Source organism: Mustela nigripes, chromosome 7, assembly GCF_022355385.1.
Source record: "Mustela nigripes isolate SB6536 chromosome 7, MUSNIG.SB6536, whole genome shotgun sequence".
In the NCBI taxonomy this organism is placed as follows: Eukaryota; Metazoa; Chordata; class Mammalia; order Carnivora; family Mustelidae; genus Mustela; species Mustela nigripes.
The window spans coordinates 30,116,399-30,135,583 of record NC_081563.1 but is presented as its reverse complement, the minus strand read 5'-3'; the positions used below and the strand labels follow the sequence as shown (position 1 = coordinate 30,135,583).

At 39.1% G+C, this 19,185-nt stretch overlaps 1 protein-coding gene across 2 annotated transcripts in view; it reads left to right on the top strand.

Annotated features, from left to right (window-relative positions):
* Positions 1 to 19,185, top strand: part of TTC27 (tetratricopeptide repeat domain 27) — a 169,957-nt gene that overhangs the window by 22,743 nt on the left and 128,029 nt on the right. For both annotated transcript variants that reach the window (XM_059405454.1, XM_059405453.1), the window contains exons 6-9: positions 2,853 to 3,017; positions 5,102 to 5,235; positions 9,812 to 9,924; positions 14,705 to 14,771. In XM_059405454.1, coding sequence (XP_059261437.1) covers positions 2,853 to 3,017; positions 5,102 to 5,235; positions 9,812 to 9,924; positions 14,705 to 14,771 — 479 coding nt within the window. The remainder of the gene's footprint in view (positions 1 to 2,852; positions 3,018 to 5,101; positions 5,236 to 9,811; positions 9,925 to 14,704; positions 14,772 to 19,185) is intronic.

Genomic DNA, 19,185 nt, shown 5'->3' with positions numbered 1-19,185 from the left:
ATGACCTTAGCTGAAGGTAGATACTTAACCAACTGAGCTGCTCTGGCACCCCATGAATAAAATATTAAAAATAAATAAGTAAATAAATAAATAAACAAAGGGCTTCCCCTTAGCAGTCTCACCAGGCTTCAGTGTTGTAGCCATGGGCTCCACTGGGTGCCTGGGGCCTGTCTGGCTTGTGCTATCTATTAAATGTTTTAAATCCAGCTTTTTTTTTTTTTTTAAGATTTATTTATTTATTTGAGAGAGGGAGAGAAAGAGGGAGAGAGTGCGCATCAGTTGAAGGGGTAGAGGGAGAGAGAATCTCCGTTGATTCTCCGCTGAGCTCAGAGCCCTACGTGGGGCTCGATCTCACTCTTGACATCAGGACCTGAGCTGAAGCCAAGAGTTAGATGCTTAACTGACTGAGCCACCCAGGTGCCCCTAAATCCAGCCTTTTAAAGGTGTTTTTATTGGATAAGTAATTTGATGTGCTGTGGGAATTTAAAGATTAATTATTTAAGAAAAAAAGATTAGGCCTCATCTTCCTATTTTATTTAACAACATTTGACCCTTGTACGCTATAGAATATGATATAGAAGAAACAGAAGTACAAGCTCAAAGCCAATTAATTATACAAAGACACACACATACACACACAGGTAGGTAGGTAGATGGGTAGGAGGGGAGATTTGGATACCGAGAGTCAGCTTTGGGCATTTATGTCCCTTATTTATGTGTTATTAAGACTATAATTTTGATAGCCTTTCCTAGGCTTGTATGAGGTATCACAACATCAGAAGTCTACTTAAATGCAGAAACAGCCTTTCTGTGTTCATTGAGAGATTTTAAAAAACCTTGGCCAAGCTTCTCATCCCTTGGTACATGTTTGTATCCCAGAACCTTACGTTACTGTCATCGATGACTAAGAAGAACTGTGGTTGTGAACCGTGCTAACATGATAGAAGGTTACTATATTTCTGAGAAAAGTGACTAGACACTCAGGAGTAATGGGCAGTCAAAGAGAAAGAAGGTTAATTAAAAGCACTAAGAGCACTGAACATTATCCGTTCTAGCTTTTCTTGAGTTTGGTTTGTGTGGAGATCTACTGAAGGAGTTTCATTGTGAGAAGTTCATACTTAGATACCTGTCTGCCTTTTGAAGTAAGGCCTGTACATCTTGACTTACTCTGAGTCCAGAGAATCTCTTCAAAGGGCTGGCAGCATATCAAAAACCACTTTTTTTTTAAGTAGGCTCTATGCCCAGCGTGGGGCCCAGTGTGGGGCTTGAACTCATGACCCTGAGACCTGAGCTGGGATCAAGAGTTGGATGCTTAACTGACTGAACCATCCAGGTGCCCAAGAAAAACACTTTCCTTTTCAGACTCATTTTAATTTCAGTTCAGAAGAAAATAAAGGATATCTATTTCATAGCTGTGTTTCTGTCAGATAACTAGATGATGAAGGGGATTGGGTTGTGTAATAGCCCCTCTACACACTTACTCGTCCTCTGCCAACTCCCTCCTCACCCCCATTCTCCCAATAAGCATCGATTCAAATTCTGGCTTTGCCACTTAGCAACTGAGGTGACTAGCGATCTGAGTTCAGATTTCTAATGAATCAGATGGGGATAGTGTCAGCCTCAAAGACATCATTGTGAGCATTGTAACACAGTGTGTAAAAGAGCTCATGCCAGGCAGAGTGGGCATTACGTGCCTACCCTCCCCTTTCAGCTCGAATGGAAGAGAATGGAAGTGTGTTTTCTGTACTTCTTATGCATTAGTTCTTTAACAATTTTAGAAAATTAGTTCTTTAACAATTTTAGAAAGTCTTTTTTAATTGAAGTATAATGAACATGCACTGTTGTATTACTTTCACATTATGCATTAATTCTTGTATACTGCTGTGTGAAATGCTGACTGACCTATTATGGGAAGCATTTTTGCAGGATAGTTGATCAGGGATATTGTCGAGGTATGGACCGGGTGGCCTGTGGATGCCCCCTGCAAGTTGGTGTGTGTCAACAAGCCTATTACCTATAATTAATTTTGACACTCATTTCATTTCAGACACTGTGTTATCAGGTTATTATCCTCCTGTTATTTCAGCTCAGATTCTTAGAGAACTCAGAATCTGACTGCTAAAGCAATGTTCATTCTATATTGGGTATTCATAGGGTCATATATATCTTTGTGTATCTGTTTCTCTGTTGAAGGGAGGACTTATGAGGGAAGCCGTAAACTGATCTCTTCCTAAGGTTTTCTGGAGTGTTTCACTCTTTAGAGATTCACTTGGTACTTTGCATATTTTCACCTTGTGTTGTTGTATTTTTTTTTTTAAGATTTTATTTATTTATTTGTCAGAGAGAGAGAGAGAGCAAGAGCGAGCACAGGCAGAGTAGCAGGCAGAGTCAGAGGGAGAAGCAGGCTCCCTGCGGAGCAAGGGGCCCGATGTGGGACTCGATCCCAGGACGCTGGGAGCATGACCTGAGCCGAAGGCAGCTGCTTAACCAACTGAGCCACCCAGGCGTCCCAGTGTTGTTGTATTTTTTCATAGCACCGTTAAATGAGCACTCTGAAATTAGAGCAGGTTTATGAATTGTGTTTCCTCGAATTGTGTGGAGTAAAGGAGGGACGTATGTCATGTCCTTAGGTCTTTGCTTGGAACATGCGAGTGCTCAGAGAACGCAGGCTGTGAGCTGTGGTTGTACTGGTGTCCCTCATCCTCCAGATTTACAGTCTTTAAGAGCAGGGACTATGCAATGTATATATTTCACGTACTGCGGACTCAACGTTTTCCTCAGTTGCTCGTTTTACTTAAGCATAGATTTTCATTTTCATCCTAGTTTTTAATGCTTCATCTTATGTCTTGCAGTGACGAAACTAGAGGATCTGTTCGTAGGCGCTTCCGGTCAGCATTTGGCTATTCAATTCCATCTGGAGTGTGCATATATATTTTTATATTATTACGAATACACAAAAGCAAAAGATCAGTTCAGCATTGCTAAAGATATCAGCAAATTACAAGTTGATTTGACAGGTAAGACTTGTTACCTTTTGTGGATGATCGACTTATTTTTATGATAAACTAATAGAGACGTTGGCAGTATGACTCTACTGTTTGGTTGTACTTGATGTTTTTCTTTTCTGTCCTTTGCTTTGTAAAAATCAGTGTTAAAGATTTTATTTTAAAAATTGACAGTATTAGAACAAACCTGAAATGAACTATTTTCTTTATTCCCAGAGATTCCCCTTTATTTTCCAGTCTGGTAAGCCGTATGTTATCGATACACATAGAGCGTCCAGACAGTGCACAAATGAACTTTCTTTTTTTTTTCTAAAGCAAGCTCTGTGCCCAGTGTAGGATTTGAACTCAAGACCCAGAGATCGAGAGTTGCATTTTCTACTGACTGAGCCAACCAGGTGCCCCCACAAATGAACTTTCGACCATTTGTTTATGGGTGTAGGTTTCCTTACCCACATGTACATTGCCCTTTCTTGTAAATACCCACCTATGGCTTCCATCTGCTTTCTTTGTCTTCAGAACACAAAATGTCAACTGTTTTAGATTCAGTGCCTTAGAATGCTGGCATATTGTTGGCACTCAGACATTTGTTGGTCGAAGAAATAAGTTACAGAATTTCTCCAAGAACCTCTGTATTTCTTCCAAATACAAAATAAGAAACATTGGTCGCTTTTCACGTCTTGCTCTATCCCTGGGGTCTTACAGTATCATTGACATTCAGTACGATTACCTTCACAACAGTCGACAAGGTCAGTTCGAGCACACCACTCTTACCTCTTGAACCTGAGCTCAGCATTCCAGGCTGTGTCTGTGAAGGTTAAAGTGATTGAACCTATTTGTCCTTCCTGGACTCGGTCTGGATTATCTCTAAGGTCCATTCTTCCCCGCTAAATTCTGTGCTTCTTATTGAGCTGGTCTTGTCAGTAAAATCTTTCAACTATAGTATGAGTTACATATGACTTTGTGGCCTGGTCTGGGATCTTAGCCATCTTTTGCTGCATTGTTTGTATGGGGAAAATTATTAAATATCGAGCTTAGAACTTTTGGAACAGTGGCCATATGTAAGTCAGAGTCTTGTCTGTATAGGAAAGTACAGTTCTATATAATATAGAGGTCAGCTTCAGAGATTGTTTTTAAATGTTTTGGCCCTTGGGGACTTTTTTTTGGGCTATTTAAAAGCTAATGGCACAGTATTCTGTATAGTCAGCTTTTAACTGCTGGTATATTTACTGGCTAGTTCTTCATATTTTTTTCCAAGTTAAGAGCAAAGAGCTTAAAAATACAAATGTGGGACTCACAAATATAAAATGAAAATCAGATTATTATTTTTTTCCATTCAGCTGTAGCCCTTCTATAAAAAAGTGATCTGTATTAGACCATCTCGGTAGCTGTTTATGTGTAGCATGTTTAAAAGGCTGATGTATAATTTAGATCCAGACTCATTGCAGGATAAAATCCAGACTTCATAGACTGGTCTTTACAATCAAGGGTCTTTGTAATCTGACCCTTGCCAAAGAGTGGCTATTAGGACTGTTGCCTCTATTAAAGCAATTCTGTAGCAAGTTATTTCAGATACAAAATGGAAAAAATGTTGGTGTTAAATGAAGCCAGATAGAATAACAGAAAGACTGTGAGACTTAGAACCTGGAGACCCTGGCTTTAAGCTCTGGCTCTGAGACTGAAAGTCCCCTTGATCTTAAGCAAGTGACTACACCTCAGAACATCTGTTATTTTTATCTGCTCTATGAGGTTGATGATACTTCTTAGACCTATGAAAATTTGGGGGGAATGAGGTTGTTTGATGCAAAAGTGAGTATGTGTAATCTAGTGGGATAAATCTTGAGTTTGAGTTCTGGCTTTATAGCTTATTGGCTTTATGATTTTATTTTTATCTTTATTTTTTATATTTTGCCCTGGCTTTATAATTTTATAAGTAGTTTAAGATCATTATCGAGGCTCAGATCTTTTTTTTTTTAATGTGAAGTGAAGAAAATACCTTTACAGACTCTAAAGTACTCTGAAAATACTACTTTTCATGATTATACAGTAGATATGATTGACAGATCAATTATTTAAGTACAATTTAATATTTTTTTCAGGTGCTTTGGGGAAAAGGACACGGTTCCAGGAAAATTATGTGGCACAACTTATTTTAGATGTAAGAAGGGAAGGGGATGCCTTTTCACCTGGTGAATTCAGTCCAGCACCTACTCCTCAAGAACATTTAACCAAGGTGAGTAGGATCGTGAGTTATTTAAATTACTCTGGGATCATGACCTGAGCCGAAGACAGATGCTTAACAACTGAACCACCCAGATGCCCCTTCGTGTTTGTTTTTTTAAGATTTTATTCCTAAGTAATCTCTATACCCAGTGGGAGCTCTCACTTATAACCCTGAGATCAAGAGTCTTTTGTTCGACCAACTGAGCCAGCCAGGTACCCCATGCATTCTTTTCATGTAGCTTAAACTTACGGCTCTTGGTCACTTCATCTACTTAGATGCTTTTCCATGTGCTTCCATAAAGGTCATTAGCACTTATGTTTTCTTACTGCGGAGATTCCAAGCCAACGTTTTTGGTTGTCTGTTGCCTGATGTTACCGTCCCTGTAAGCCCTACCCTTCCTTCCAGAGCCTCTACACAAATTTACCTTGAGTACACTAGACACTAAAATTCTATTCTGTACTGAAATAGTGCCAAGAGAAGGGGCTCGGGATGGGAAAGAGTCCCAAGGAAAGCCATTCATGAGATATCGCACACTTCTGTGTTCCGAGCACTTTCTTGTTTGCTTTGAGATAACTTCAGGGAGGAGCTGCTATTGGTTCTAAGAGGAGAAGGAAGGAAGGAGGAAGGACGAGGGAAGGAAGCAGGGAAGGGAGGGAGAGATGTAGAAACTCAGGGATAAGACTACACAGGGTGCTGCCTATCCTTCCTGATGCTGTAGGGAAGTGGGTTTGTACTGCTGTGTTGATGCTGCTCAGGGAACATGTGCTGTTACCTGCCTCACATTTCTCTTCTTCCCTCCTTACATGTATGGAGTCTCCTCTGACTCTTGATTTCGGCTCAGGTCTTAATCTTAGAGTCCTGGGATTGAGCCCCATGTCTGGCTCTGTGCTCAGGGTGGAGTCTGTCCCTCTCTCTGCTCCTCCCCTCTCTCTGTTTTTAATTGGCCAATTGTGTATTCACAGAAAATACAAATGCATACACGAATCAGCGTCACTGATGAGAAATATACTTTAATGCTAACTATGGTGTGTCGTACGTATTGGAGATAAATTATGTGCTAGTTTCTTGATTCAGTAGAATATTATGAGGTCCAGGTGGGAATGAAGTAAAACAATATTTTAAATTTGGGACTTGCAGAACAGTTAGGTAAGTAGGTACTGCAGCAGACCAGTTTTAATTTCAAAAGAGTTGAATAGGAACATAGAGAATTTTGAATGAAGATCAGAACTGTTTTGATTACTTTCTTGTGTCTGGCAAATAAATAATGCTGTGTTGCCAGCACTGACATATCTCAGGTCTTTGGTGGTAGAGGGGAGGGGTCCTGGGATGGCAGGAGACTTGGGTCTCTGTCCCATCCTTATTGTCTAGCCTAGGGTAAGACTCTAGGACGATTATTATGTTCTTAGTTTCCTCATTTCCCCCCCCCCCCCCCAAATCACAGTTTGTTAAAGGAACAGATTAGATTTGGAAAGCTATTGTATGAATGTGTTATTAAACATTGTGTATTAGGAGCAACTTGCTGGCTCAGTCAGTAGAGCACGTGACTCTTGATCTCGGGTTATAAGTTTGCGTCCCATATTGGGTGTGGAGATTACTTGAAAATAAAATCTTTAAGGGCATCTGGGTGGTTCAGTCAGTTTATATGGCCAACTCTTGGTTTCGGCTCAGGTCATGGTCTCAGGGTCATTAGACAGAGCCCAAGTCTGGCTCCGTGCTCCATGGGGAGTCTGCTTAATATTCGCTCCCTGTACCTCTCCCCCACTCATACATGTGTTCTCTGTGTTTCAAATAAATAAATCTTTAAAAAGAAATTAAGAAAAAAAAACACCAAAAAAAAAAAAAAAAAGCAAAAAAAACCCAAAAGAAAACATCATGTAGTAATAAGTAGGTTGATGCAAACTTCTAAGGCTATATATAAAAAGATGAGCATTTTGGTTGATGCAAACTTCTAAGGCTATATATAAAAAGATGAGCATTTTGGGATTCTGTAGAGCTACATGGTCCAGTATGGTAGCCATCAACCACGTGTGATTTTTAACCACTGGTAAGTTTGTTGGTGCGATTTGAGATGTGCTGAAGTGTAAAAGACACATCAGATTTCATAGACTGTGTATGAAAAAAAATAATGTATAATAGAGAATTAACATTTGCTGTTGACACATATTACAAAAATAGTATTTTTTATGTATTAGGTTAAATCATTTTTAAAAGTCTACTTTTTTAAGTGTGTCTATTACAAATGTTTTTTAAATTATGTAAGGCCTGTGTTGAAAATGATGGCCACCAGGGTGCGCTGTGCACCTGCCAGCCCTGCCTATTCCAGAGGGAAGAGCCGCTTTTTCAGTGGATTCTGAGCAGCAGCCTAAGGTTCTGTGTTCTTCCTATCAGTAGTTTGTTGGGGTTGCTATACATTTTTCTTAAAATGCTATAGACCGAGCTAGGCCTACAGTTAGGGGGAATTTGAAGATAGACAAGGAGAGCTGTTCCTCTGAGCTGTGTTTTGGCCAGATTTACTGCTTACTAGTTAAGAGGTTACCAGTGAAGAGGTTGACCTTTTAGCCATAGGCAGTTTTCAGACTTCTGGTGCATTTAGCTCTCAATTTTAGCTACTTTTATTGAATTAGAAAAAAAATTTTTTTTAAAGATTTTGTTTATTTAAGAGAGAGTGAGAGAGAGTACAACGAGAGAGATGGTACAAGGGAGAAGCAGACTCCCTGCTGAGCAGGGAGCCTGATGCGGGACCCAGACCTGGGACTCTGGGATCATGATCTGAGCCAAAGACAATTGCTTAACCAACTGAGCCACCAGGCGCCCAAATTAGAAAAAAATTTAAAGGGCCGATTTTTTTTTAAATGTACAGTTTCAATTTTGAAAAATAGACCCATGGAATACCACCACCATAATAAAAGTAATAGAGTCATTTCCATTCCACCCGAAGTCACTTAAACTCCTTCATAGTCAGTCATTTTCCCTCGCACTGGTCTGCTTTCTGTCAGATTAGAGTTGTTTTTCCTAGAATTTCAAATAAATGGAATCATACAGTATGACTCTCTTGTGTCTGGTTTATTTCATTTAGTATAATGTTTTTTTAAGTTATAGCAATTCTTTTTTTCCAGTTTTATTGAGAAATAATTGACATATGTCACTGTATATATTTAAGGCATAAAGCGCAAAGGTTTGATTTGCATAGAGTGAAAAGTTTACCACAGTAGGTTCAGCTAACATCTTCTTATATTGATAAAAAGAAAAGAAAAGCAGAAAAAGGGGAAAAATTTTTTTTTCTTGTGGTGAGGACTCTTAGGATCTCCTCTCTTAATAGCTTTCCTGTCCATCACACAGCAGTGTTAGCTGCACTCATTGTGTCATACATCACATCCCCAGTGCTTACGCGTCTTGTAACTGGTGGTTTGTACTTTGGGCCACTTTCTTCCAGTTCCCCTCCCCCTTCTGTCCCTAGCAACCATAAGGCTGATCTCTTTTTCTGTGAGTTTTATTTTCTTTTTAGATTCCACATACAAGTGAGATCCTACAATATGTGTCTTTCTCTGACATATTTCAGTTAGCATAATATCTTCAAGGTCCATCCAAGTTGTCACCATTGGTAGGATTTCCTCGTTCATTTGTTTTTCTATGGCTAAAAATATTCCATTGTATGTACCGTATCTTCTTAATCCACTCATCCATCATGCACACTTAGGTCCATCAGTGGACAGTGTGTTTAGTTATTCACCTATTGGTGGACAGTTGAACTGTTTCTAATTTTTGGCTGTTATGAATAAATCTGCTTGAAACATTTGTGTATAAGTCTTTGTGTGAACATATGTTTTTAATTCTCTTGGGTAAATACTTAGGATTAGAATGGCTGGATTTTGCGGTAGGTTCCACCTTAGATAGAGAATGAGAGAGGGGGAGAGAACATGTGTTGGGGGGAGGAGCAGAGAGAGAGGGAGAGAGAATCTTAAGCAGGCATACGCTCAGTTTAGAGCCCCGTGTGGGGCTCGATCTCATGACCCTGAGATCATGACCTGAGCCAAAATCAGGACTTAGTCACTCAACAGACTGAGCCACCCAAGCATCCCAGTGTGCTTCTAGCTTGATGAGATATTGCCACACTCTTTTCCAAAGTGATTGTGCTATTTTACGTTCCAACCATCAGTGTATGAGAGCGCCAGTTGCAAAAGGTTGGCATTGTCAGTCTTAATTTTGCTGTTCTAGTGTGTTAGGGGTTTGTGTAGGGATATATTTTTGTGGTTTTACTATTTTTGACAGCTCATTTTTTAAAAACTCAACTGATGCATTGGTAGAGGGGCATTTGCATACTGGGCTCCCTGACTGATAGATGTTATTATCTTATTGATATTGTCAGTGCATTCCTGAGGTATAGATGGCGTGTTCTCTGATTCTACACAGTAAATTATCCCTAAGTGTGTGTTTCCCAAGAAACAGCCTATTGACCACACGTAGGCATGGGATAATCTTTAAACAAAAAGGTGAATTATCCCTCCTTAGTAATCAGTTGTATATAGTGTGTTGAATGAATCAAATTTAACTTTTGGTCTAAATATTTTCTTTTGTCTTGCACCAGAATCTTGAGCTCAACGATGATACTGTTCTAAATGAGATAAAGTTAGCAGATTGTGAACAGTTTCAGATACCTGACCTGTGTGCTGAAGAGCTTGCTGTTATCCTTGGAATCTGGTAAGTCAATTACTTACTTGGTTACTTTGAACACTTTGCATATTGGTTTTCTTGTGTTGCAGAAAACTTTGTCCCAGGAGGTGCCCCAAGTTCTGGATGAATAGACAATCTTATATGCTTACAAGGATCAAGAATAGTAGGGCACGGACACCTGGGTCGCTCAGTCGGTTAAGCCACTGCTTTTGGCTCAGGTCATGATGCCAGGGTCCTGGGATCGAGTCCCGAATCAGGCTCCTTGCTTGGCAGGGAGCCTGCTTCTCTCTCTGCCTCTGCTGCCACTCTGCCTGCTTGTGTGTGCACTGTCTCTCTCTCTCTGACAAATAAATAAAATCTTTAAAAAAAAAAAGAATAGTGGGGCAGCCACTTTTCTAAACTAAACCACCATTGCTCTCTGCTGGGCAACTAAGTAAAGGGTTAGAGATTAGGAATCTGAGGTATCTCCTTTGAATTAGTGTAACTTCACCTTCTCTTTCCTTCATAAGCAAAATTTCTTGATTAGCCTTAGCTAGGAATAAACTTTATTAATAGAGAGTTAAGGATGATTATTTTGAGGATATTTACATTCCAAAGGATAGAATTATTGTTATTTTTTAAGGTTTTATTTATTCATTTAAGAGGGAGAGAGAGAACACAAGTGGTGAGAGGCAGAGGAAGAAGCAGACGTCCCACTGAGCAGGGAGTCAGATGTGGGGCTCGATCCCAGGACCTGGAGATCATGACCTGAGCCACAGACAGACACTTAACCACCTGAGCCACCCAGGTGTCTCAGGATATAATTATTTCTTAGTATTATCGAACTTTATGTGTGATGGAAATATTTTTTCCTTTTATTTTTTCAAGTTTGAAATAATTTTAAATCTGGAAAAAAGTTGCAAGGGTAAGTCATTGCAGAGACCTTTTGAGAAATTTTCTGATATGCTACTATATCATCTCTGAGTACTTTAGTGTATACTTCCAACAAACTATGAAATTTTTTGTACATAACCACGATATAACTATCAAAATGAGGAAATTAACATTCATACTATGCTGTTATTTAATGCTCAGATCCCATTCAACTTTTCCAGTTGTCCCATTAATCTCCTTTGTAGCACAGGACCCACTGTAGAATATATGTGTTTCTTTTAGGTCATGTCTCTCCAGTTACTGTCAATCTTGGAATAGTTCCTCATACTTTTTTTACTTTCATGGTCATGACATTTCATGGTCTTGACATAAGCCAGTTACTTTGTAGACTTTGCCTCGTGAATTGACTTATTTAAAAAAAATTCTGGGGCCCCTGGGTAGCCAGTGGGTTAAGCCTTTACCTTCGGCTCAGGTCATGATCCCAGTGTCCTGGGATCAAGTCCCAAGTTTGGCTTTCTGCTCGGCAGGGAGCCTGCTTCTTCCTCTTTCTCTCTGCCTGCCTCTCTGCCTACTTGTGATCTCTCTCTGTCAAATAAATAAATAAATTCTTTAAAAGAAAATTCTGATAGATTCGCATTATGCATCATTAATAGGGATATCAGAGAAGGGAAGTCTTGTGGTTCTTTTTTTTTATTATTGATTTTATTTATTTATTGACAGAGAGCACAAACAGGGGGAGCAGTGGCAGAGGGAGAGGGAGAAGCAGACTCCCCACTGAGCAGGGAGCCTGACATGACTCCATCCTATGATTGACATGACCTGAGCCAAAGGCAGATGCTTAACAGACTGAGCCACCCAGGCGCCCCATGTTTTGTAGTTCTTATTGCTTCCTAACAGTAGAACACAATTTGATTTGTCCCCCTACTGGTGACATTAACTTTGATCACATGGTTGAAGTGGTATTTGCCAGGCTTCTCCATCATAAAGTTTTTCTTTTTTACCCTTGTAATTAACATTTAGAGGGAAGGTACTATTGAACTACATAAAAATACCTCATTTCTCATCTGGAGACTTAGTAATGTTCAAAATGGAGTATTTCCCAAAGTTCTAATATTTAGTAGAACAGTCAAATTAGTAATAGGTAATTTGTTTTTAAAAAAGTCTCTTAACTTAGTAGAACTTACCCTTTTGTCTCTGCTTCATAGCATTATACCCCCTTTACGCACTACATTTACAAAAAAGTTGAATGCAGTCCTCCAGTCCTCTTGCTTGGGTAAAAGGGATCACACAGAGCTCTGTTTCTTTTCTTTTTAAAAAAAGATTTTATTTATTTACTTGAGAGTAAGAGAGAGCATGAGCGGGGGTGGGCAGAGGGAGAGGGAGAAGCAGGCTCCCCATTGAGTGGAGAGCCTGAGGTGGGGCTTGATCCCAGGATCCTGGGATCATGACCTGAGCTGAAGGCAGACACTTAAGCAACTGAGCCACCCAGGTGCCCTGGTAGCTCTGTTTCTAAGCCTGGATCTCTTGTTCTATCACGTGATTTGACTCCAGTGACAGATTTTATGCTTACTAATGAAAAATTGTTTGTCTAATTCATAGTGATTCTTAGATGTAAATAATTTAAATAGCAACTGTTTGTGAGCAGTTCCACGTGCTAGGAATTGCCCCATGCACTCTCCATGTGACCCTTCACTAATGTTCTAGCAGCCCTAGATTACTTTCTTCATATTTCAGATAGGAAATCGGGGTTCAAATGGCTGAATAACTTGCTCAGAATTATAAAGCAGCAATTAGGACTTGAATCCAGGTTTTACTGACCCCAAGTTCTGAGTTCTCCTTTATGTAGGTTTTTAAAACATCATTTTGGCAAATTAATAATTGTCAACTCATCAGAAAGTTAAATCAAATGAAATATACATATGCCCAGGCATTCTGTCATTTGAGTCAAGGTATAATGAGCTGGACTTCACAGTTGAGAGAGGACTAAAAAAAAAAAAATGGTTGTTTTCAAATACTGTTTTTCTTCCTCCAAATATAGTATTGGCGGAATCTTAATATATGGAACAGTTAGAAGTCCTGAGTGGATTTTTTTTTTTAAAGATTTTATTTATTTATTTGACAGAGAGAGAGATCACAAATAGGCAGAGAGACAGACAGAGAGAGAGATGAGGAGAAGCAGGCTCCCTGCTGAGCAGAGAGCCCTATGCGGGACTCGATCCCAGGCCCCTGGGATCATGACCTGAGCCAAAGGTAGAGGCTTAACCCACTGAGCCACCCAGGCGCCCCTCCTGAGTGGATCTTATAGGGAATTTAAATCTTCCTGTTTGGTAGAAACTACTTCTTATTGTCTGACTCTTGGGCACCTGATGCGGTGTTTATAAATGGATAAGAGCATTAGTGAATTGATGATTTACGTGAACTGAGTTATTGTGGGGGTTGTAAATAATGATTTTGTTACACTGCCTGATCTCTCTTTAATCCTCATGGCCACTATTCCTATAGAGGGGTGACTTGGACATTGTCGTAGGCTGGGTTGTTTAGAAAGAAAACACGGAGAAGGTGAATTCTTATGGATGGTAGCTTGGTGAAGCAGTGGGGCTAGGAAAAAAACAGACAAAAAACCAGACTCTTAAATACAAAAAACAAATTGGTGATTGCAAGAGGGGGTGGGGTTGGTGGGGAGGAAGGATGAAATAATAAAGGAGATTAAGAGTAGACTTAACCTTGAGCACTGAGAAGTATATGGAATTGTTGAATCATTATATTGTGTACCTGAAACTTATATAACACTATATGTTAATTGTACTTGAATTTAAAAAAAGAAAGTAACCAATACCCTGAATTTTCTGTTTGTCATTTTCTTGCCTTCTCAAAAAATATATTTACTCACATACTCTTATACTTTTGAGTCAGTTGTTTCATTTTTTTCCTGAGCTTTATAAAAGTGGTATCTTATTACTATTATGCAGTCTTCCGTGATTTTTTTTTCTCTCATTATTATGTTTTTATGGCTCATTCATGTTTTATGTGTAGGTACAATTTACTTGGATTATAGCATTCCATTGGGTGAATATTTCTCAGCTTATCAGTCTCCTTTTGGACATTTGGATTATTTCAAGATTTTTTCCTGTTATACACAATATTACTATGGATATTTGTATATACAATTCCTGGTACACTTGTTCAAGAATTTCTCTGGGCTCTGTGGAATTATTGAGCTAAGGTATATGAAGGTTCACTTTACAAGATGGTGCTAAATTGTTTAACAAAACTGTTCTATCAAATTATACTTGGATCAGCAGAATCTGAGAATTCCCATTGCTCTGCCTCTTGGACCACCTCTTAATTTTTGCCTAATTGTTACAGTAGTTTTTTAATTCTTTCGGCATGAGTTTGATAGATAGAAGCTGGTGCCATATTGATTCTTTTCATTTTCTTTGTGAAATGGCATAGATTGCATTTCTTTCTCCTAGTAAAATAGATTATGTTGATATTTAGTACACCAACCACATTTTATCAGCATTTTTAAAAAGATTTTATTTATTTATTTATTTGAGCTGGGGTCGGGGGTGGGGTAGGGAAAGGGGCAGAGGGAGAGGGAGAGAGAAACCCAAGTAGATTCTGCATTAAGTGTGGAGCCTGATGCGGAACTTGATCTCATGACCAGAGATCACAACCTGAGCTGAAACCAAGAGTTGGGCACTTAACCGAATGCTCCACCCAGGGACCCCTTTTTGTGCATTTTATTATTACATTATTTATTGTCATACTTATCTTTGGTAAACTCATATCTACATTTGTATATAATGCAGTAATATTAAATTATGTGTTTTGAAATAAAATTTATGCTGCCTTTTAAAAATTATATTTCATTAGTTACAACATGCATTATAGGATTAATTTGCCCCCCCCCCCCTTTTTTTTAAATTTAAAGCACAAATTTCCAGAAGAATAACCCAGTGCATAAGTTAACTGAAGAGGAGCTGCTGGCATTCACATCAGTGAGTAATGTCTTGTCCTTTCCGTTGCATGTTTTCCCGTGTACATTCTATTGCTTCTGATATATTCTTGCCTCGGATTGCTCATGTTGAAACACTGCCACTTAGGAAATTCAGGAGGAAAAAACCTCACCATTTTCATTTCCAAACTGCATATATCTTGGTGTTGGTGTAAACACAAGCATTTTTCTTTGTACTTACTTGGATTTGAGTGCAGTGGCCAAGTATTACTTGTTCATTGTCTAATGGAGCGTCTGGTAGATGCTCCATAAATGTCCAATGACTAAATGAAGTGACAGAGCAGGAGTCTGAATCCTCAGTCTGAAGCCACTGTAGTGTGCACCTCTTTGGTCTAAAATTGAGGGTGATGCCTATGGGGATGGGACAAGAAAGAGGATATCTGAGAGCGAGGACCAGAAGCAGGAGAGGGGGTGTGGGTTATCCAGGCTGAGGGAGGAGGCAGTGTTGGGAGCATGAGGTGCTCATTGGCATCCCGCACCATACGGAGAAAGGCTGTGGGTGCAGATAATCAGGAGGACGCTGCTTATCTCTAGGACGGTTTGGGCAGAGGATTGTGTAGTCACCTCATTACAGGGAATTAAGGAGGGAACCAGGTATAAGAAAATGAAATTGATAAAGACCACAATCAGAGAAGAATGGCAGTGAAAAGTAATAGATGTGTGAGGGTTTGAGATCAAAGAAGGCTTTTCAAGAACAGAAAAGTCACAGACCAAAGGCTCAGTCAGCATATTCTTAGCTTTATGGATGAAAAGGTAATGCACGTCCTTGATGAGCACAAGTTGCTTAAGATAATTTTTTCAAAGGCATTTTTATTATCATAGTTAAAATCAAGAGAGAATTCTGATGTTTTCTTTCTTCGTTATTTTTCCAGAAAAGGCAAAAATGAAGTACTTTTATCTGGTAAAAAAGCTAGCTTACTTTGTATTGTAATGTAAATTTTGCGAGTTACAATTTCCTGCCTACGGTTTTGGAGTCAGTTGATGTTAATCCCTTGAGTCCTCTGGGTACCTGTTTTATTTTCTCACTTGAGTATCTTAGAAATCTTTGGTGTTTATGATGATAGCTTATCTGTTTTTAGCTAACTATGTGGAATTGTCCCTGGTTAGTTGTTACATGTGCTGTAAGGAATTTGACAAGTAAAGTGTTAAACATTTTTAAAAAAGATTAATTTAAAAAATTATTCTGTATTTATTCAGCTAATCTCTATTGAATACTGAATATATGTCAAGCATTGTGCTGGTCATTGGGGATACAGTGCCAACAAAGTCTTTTCCCTCTTGGCATTTAACATTCTTGTGGGGACAGTATATGGTATACCAGGAGAGAAATAATATATCTAACAGATGTGCTCTGGAGACATATAGAGCCGGATAAGAGAATACAGATGGCATGGGGAGAGCTGTTTTACACAAGGTGGTGGGGAGGATCTCAGTGGGAAGGATGTGGAGGGTCTGGAAGGTGGTTAGTTTGAGTTACTATAGGGAAGTGCAGAGCTGAATGGAGACAAGTGTCTAGATGATGAATGTGACCAGGACGCCTGGGTTTCTTCTGATGATTGGGGTAAACAGGATGTAACATGTGCTAGGAGGTGTTCCCCTGGCCTCTTATAGGGAGGAGGTCAGTAATAACATCTTCTTGGGACTGGACTTAGCAGTTTATCAAGGTATATGTATTATCCATAGTTATCTTAAAAAGACACTAAAATACTCTATATTCAAGCAGTTCTTTTTTTTTTTTTTTTTTTTTTAAGCATTTCCAGTTGGTGGGGATATATTTCTTGCTTTTTAAAAAACTTTTTCTATTTTTCCTGTTTCTTTCTTTTTTCACTATTTTTATTTAAAATTTTTTTAAATTTAAATTCAGTTTAATTAACATATACTGTTATTAGTTCCAGAGGTAGAATTTAGTGATTCATCAGTTACATACAACACCCAGTGCTCATTACATCAAGTGACCTCCTTAATGCCCATCACCTACTTACCCCATCCCCCGCCCTGTACTCCAGCACCCCTCAGTTTGTTTCCTAGAGTTAAGAGTCTCTTAATCTTTCATTATTTGCCTTTTGGACCCCCTTCCTCAGCAACCTCCCTCCTTGATCCTCTCTGCTCTGCTGTGAAGTACTTCTGAAATCATTAACTCTGGTAACCTTGGGGTGGGTAACTCATCTCTCCTAAATTGCAGTGAAGGTCATAAATTTGAGTTTCCTACTTTTCCCCCAAGGGCTTTATAATGATACTTTTTTGTTCTCTGTCCTCCTTCAACTCTCATCCAAGTTAGAAGTGACCTGACTCGCCAGGCCCGAGTCTTCTAAGGAGATGAGTTTTTTAATTCCAAGGAAGTCTTTAAATCATAAGAAGTAGGGCAAGGAACTTATATGTGAGGAAGGCTTTTAGGAGCCCCAAGGATACTTTGTAATCTGCACCACCCGATTCTTCTGTTGATCCCAAAGGAAGCATACAGACTACACTAGAAAAATCTAGATGAGCCCTTGTCAACTCATCCTTATGTTTTTCGGTGCTTTGTGATATCCCTTCTTTGTGCATGATACTGAAGCAGGTAGTAAGATGAATTAGGCGTGGCCCCTGGTTTCAATGAAGAATTTCATTGAGATTTATATCCTATATAATTGAATATCCAGTATATAAATAACCTTTATCTGTTACTCCAAAAGAATAATTGAGGCCAAAGGGAACACTTTCAGGTGCTATCCCAGTTCTGAACTCTTGAACTTCTTTCTGTGTCTTCTTTTAACAAGGGTCATATTTGGCTTTATATTATAATTTTTTGTATATATATCTTGTCAATGTCACAAAACTAGGAACTCCCCATTTCAGGGCTTGGGCTCTGTTCTTCTCTGGGTCTTCATCGAGGCCCCATTTAGTCTTTTCCATGCTTCAGTCACAGCTGTTGCTCAATGAATGGCTGCAGAAGAAGAGAATGAATGAAATATGCTTGAACCCTGGCAGGGATTCATTTCTGCCCTATAACTTGATGCTGCATTGCTCCACCTAGTTTTATAATTTTAGGTAGTGCTATATGATGTGAAGGATAACCGCTTGTTTATCTTTTCCTTCTGTGTAATGAGGGAAGGGGGAGGTTGTGCCCCCTCCTTAGCTCTGAAAACTTGTTTTGAAGATCAAATTCGAGAATGTCCTACCTACCTTGGAGTAGGTGGAGCTAGCGCACCCATAGCTTCAGGGGTGAGTGGTGCCACCTGATCACCGGTTTGTAGGAGAGCATCCTGCTTTCAAGGAATAAGAATTATTAAGCAGGTAAGACCTGTTTGAAATTGACTGTAGACGTGGGGAAGAAGGGAGCAGAGAGGAAAGAAACAGCATACTCTTTGCTGCTGGGCGGCCATTTCCTTTCTGAGGCAGTGGTATGGTGGCCTGGAACTGGGATATCCACTCTGGAGACTAGGAAGTGCCTTTTGTTAGTAGAAGAGCAAGAATAATACCAGTCTTCGTACTCCTGCGGGCAGATTGTAAGCATTTGAAGGGATGGGGACCATAGCTATTCTTGGATAATTGGTAAATATTTATTGGATAAACAAATGAATGGTTCATTATTCCTGAATTTTGTTCAGTTTTAGTGAACTGTCTTAAAGTTGACTAAAATGCTAAAATCTCTTTTTTGGAGAAATCCTTAGTAGTGTTTTCCTATTGGTGTAGCACGTTGAAATATATATGATCTATGTTGGGAGAATGTTTTCATTCACCAGTGTCAGAAGCTTATCCTAAAAGGAATACTTTATTTTGTTAAGGTTGTCATAATGTAGTGCTGTTCCCGAGATACTTGATCCACACATTTCAGGAAAACTGAATGACTCATAGTAAAAATAACCCATATTGTTTTAGAGAGCCATTTGTGTCGTATCGGCTTGATAATTTAAAATTAGCTGTTATCTACGTTATTTCCTTTCAGATGGGCCAAGTCAGTGACATTCGGTAATGCTTTTAATTTCCTTTCATTGTTGAAAATGGGAACAATTTAGTTAATTCATACAGGTGTTTCAGTTTTCATTGGCAGGCGTTTTGCTTCAGTGTGAATTGATACTGGCAGCCCGCCTTCTGAGTGTCTGCCCTGAAGCCCCAAGTTCTCTGCAAATGAAAAAAAGGAAAAAGAGCTTTGGAAGTTGTACATTATATTGTATATATCTTCTCTTGCTGCAGTTAATTTTAAAGCTATTTAATAAATGCTTATCTATGAACATAAAATAGTTTGCAAACCATTTTTACAGATTGAAATGGTTACCTGTTTTTCTTTTAGGGCAACTCAGGAATTGTTAATTTTTTAAGATAGGCAATAGAAGTTTGTGAGATAGCCATGATACTTCTGTTAGTTTGTATTAACACTACAGGGTGACTTATTATATATTAAGCACTTATAGTTCAGA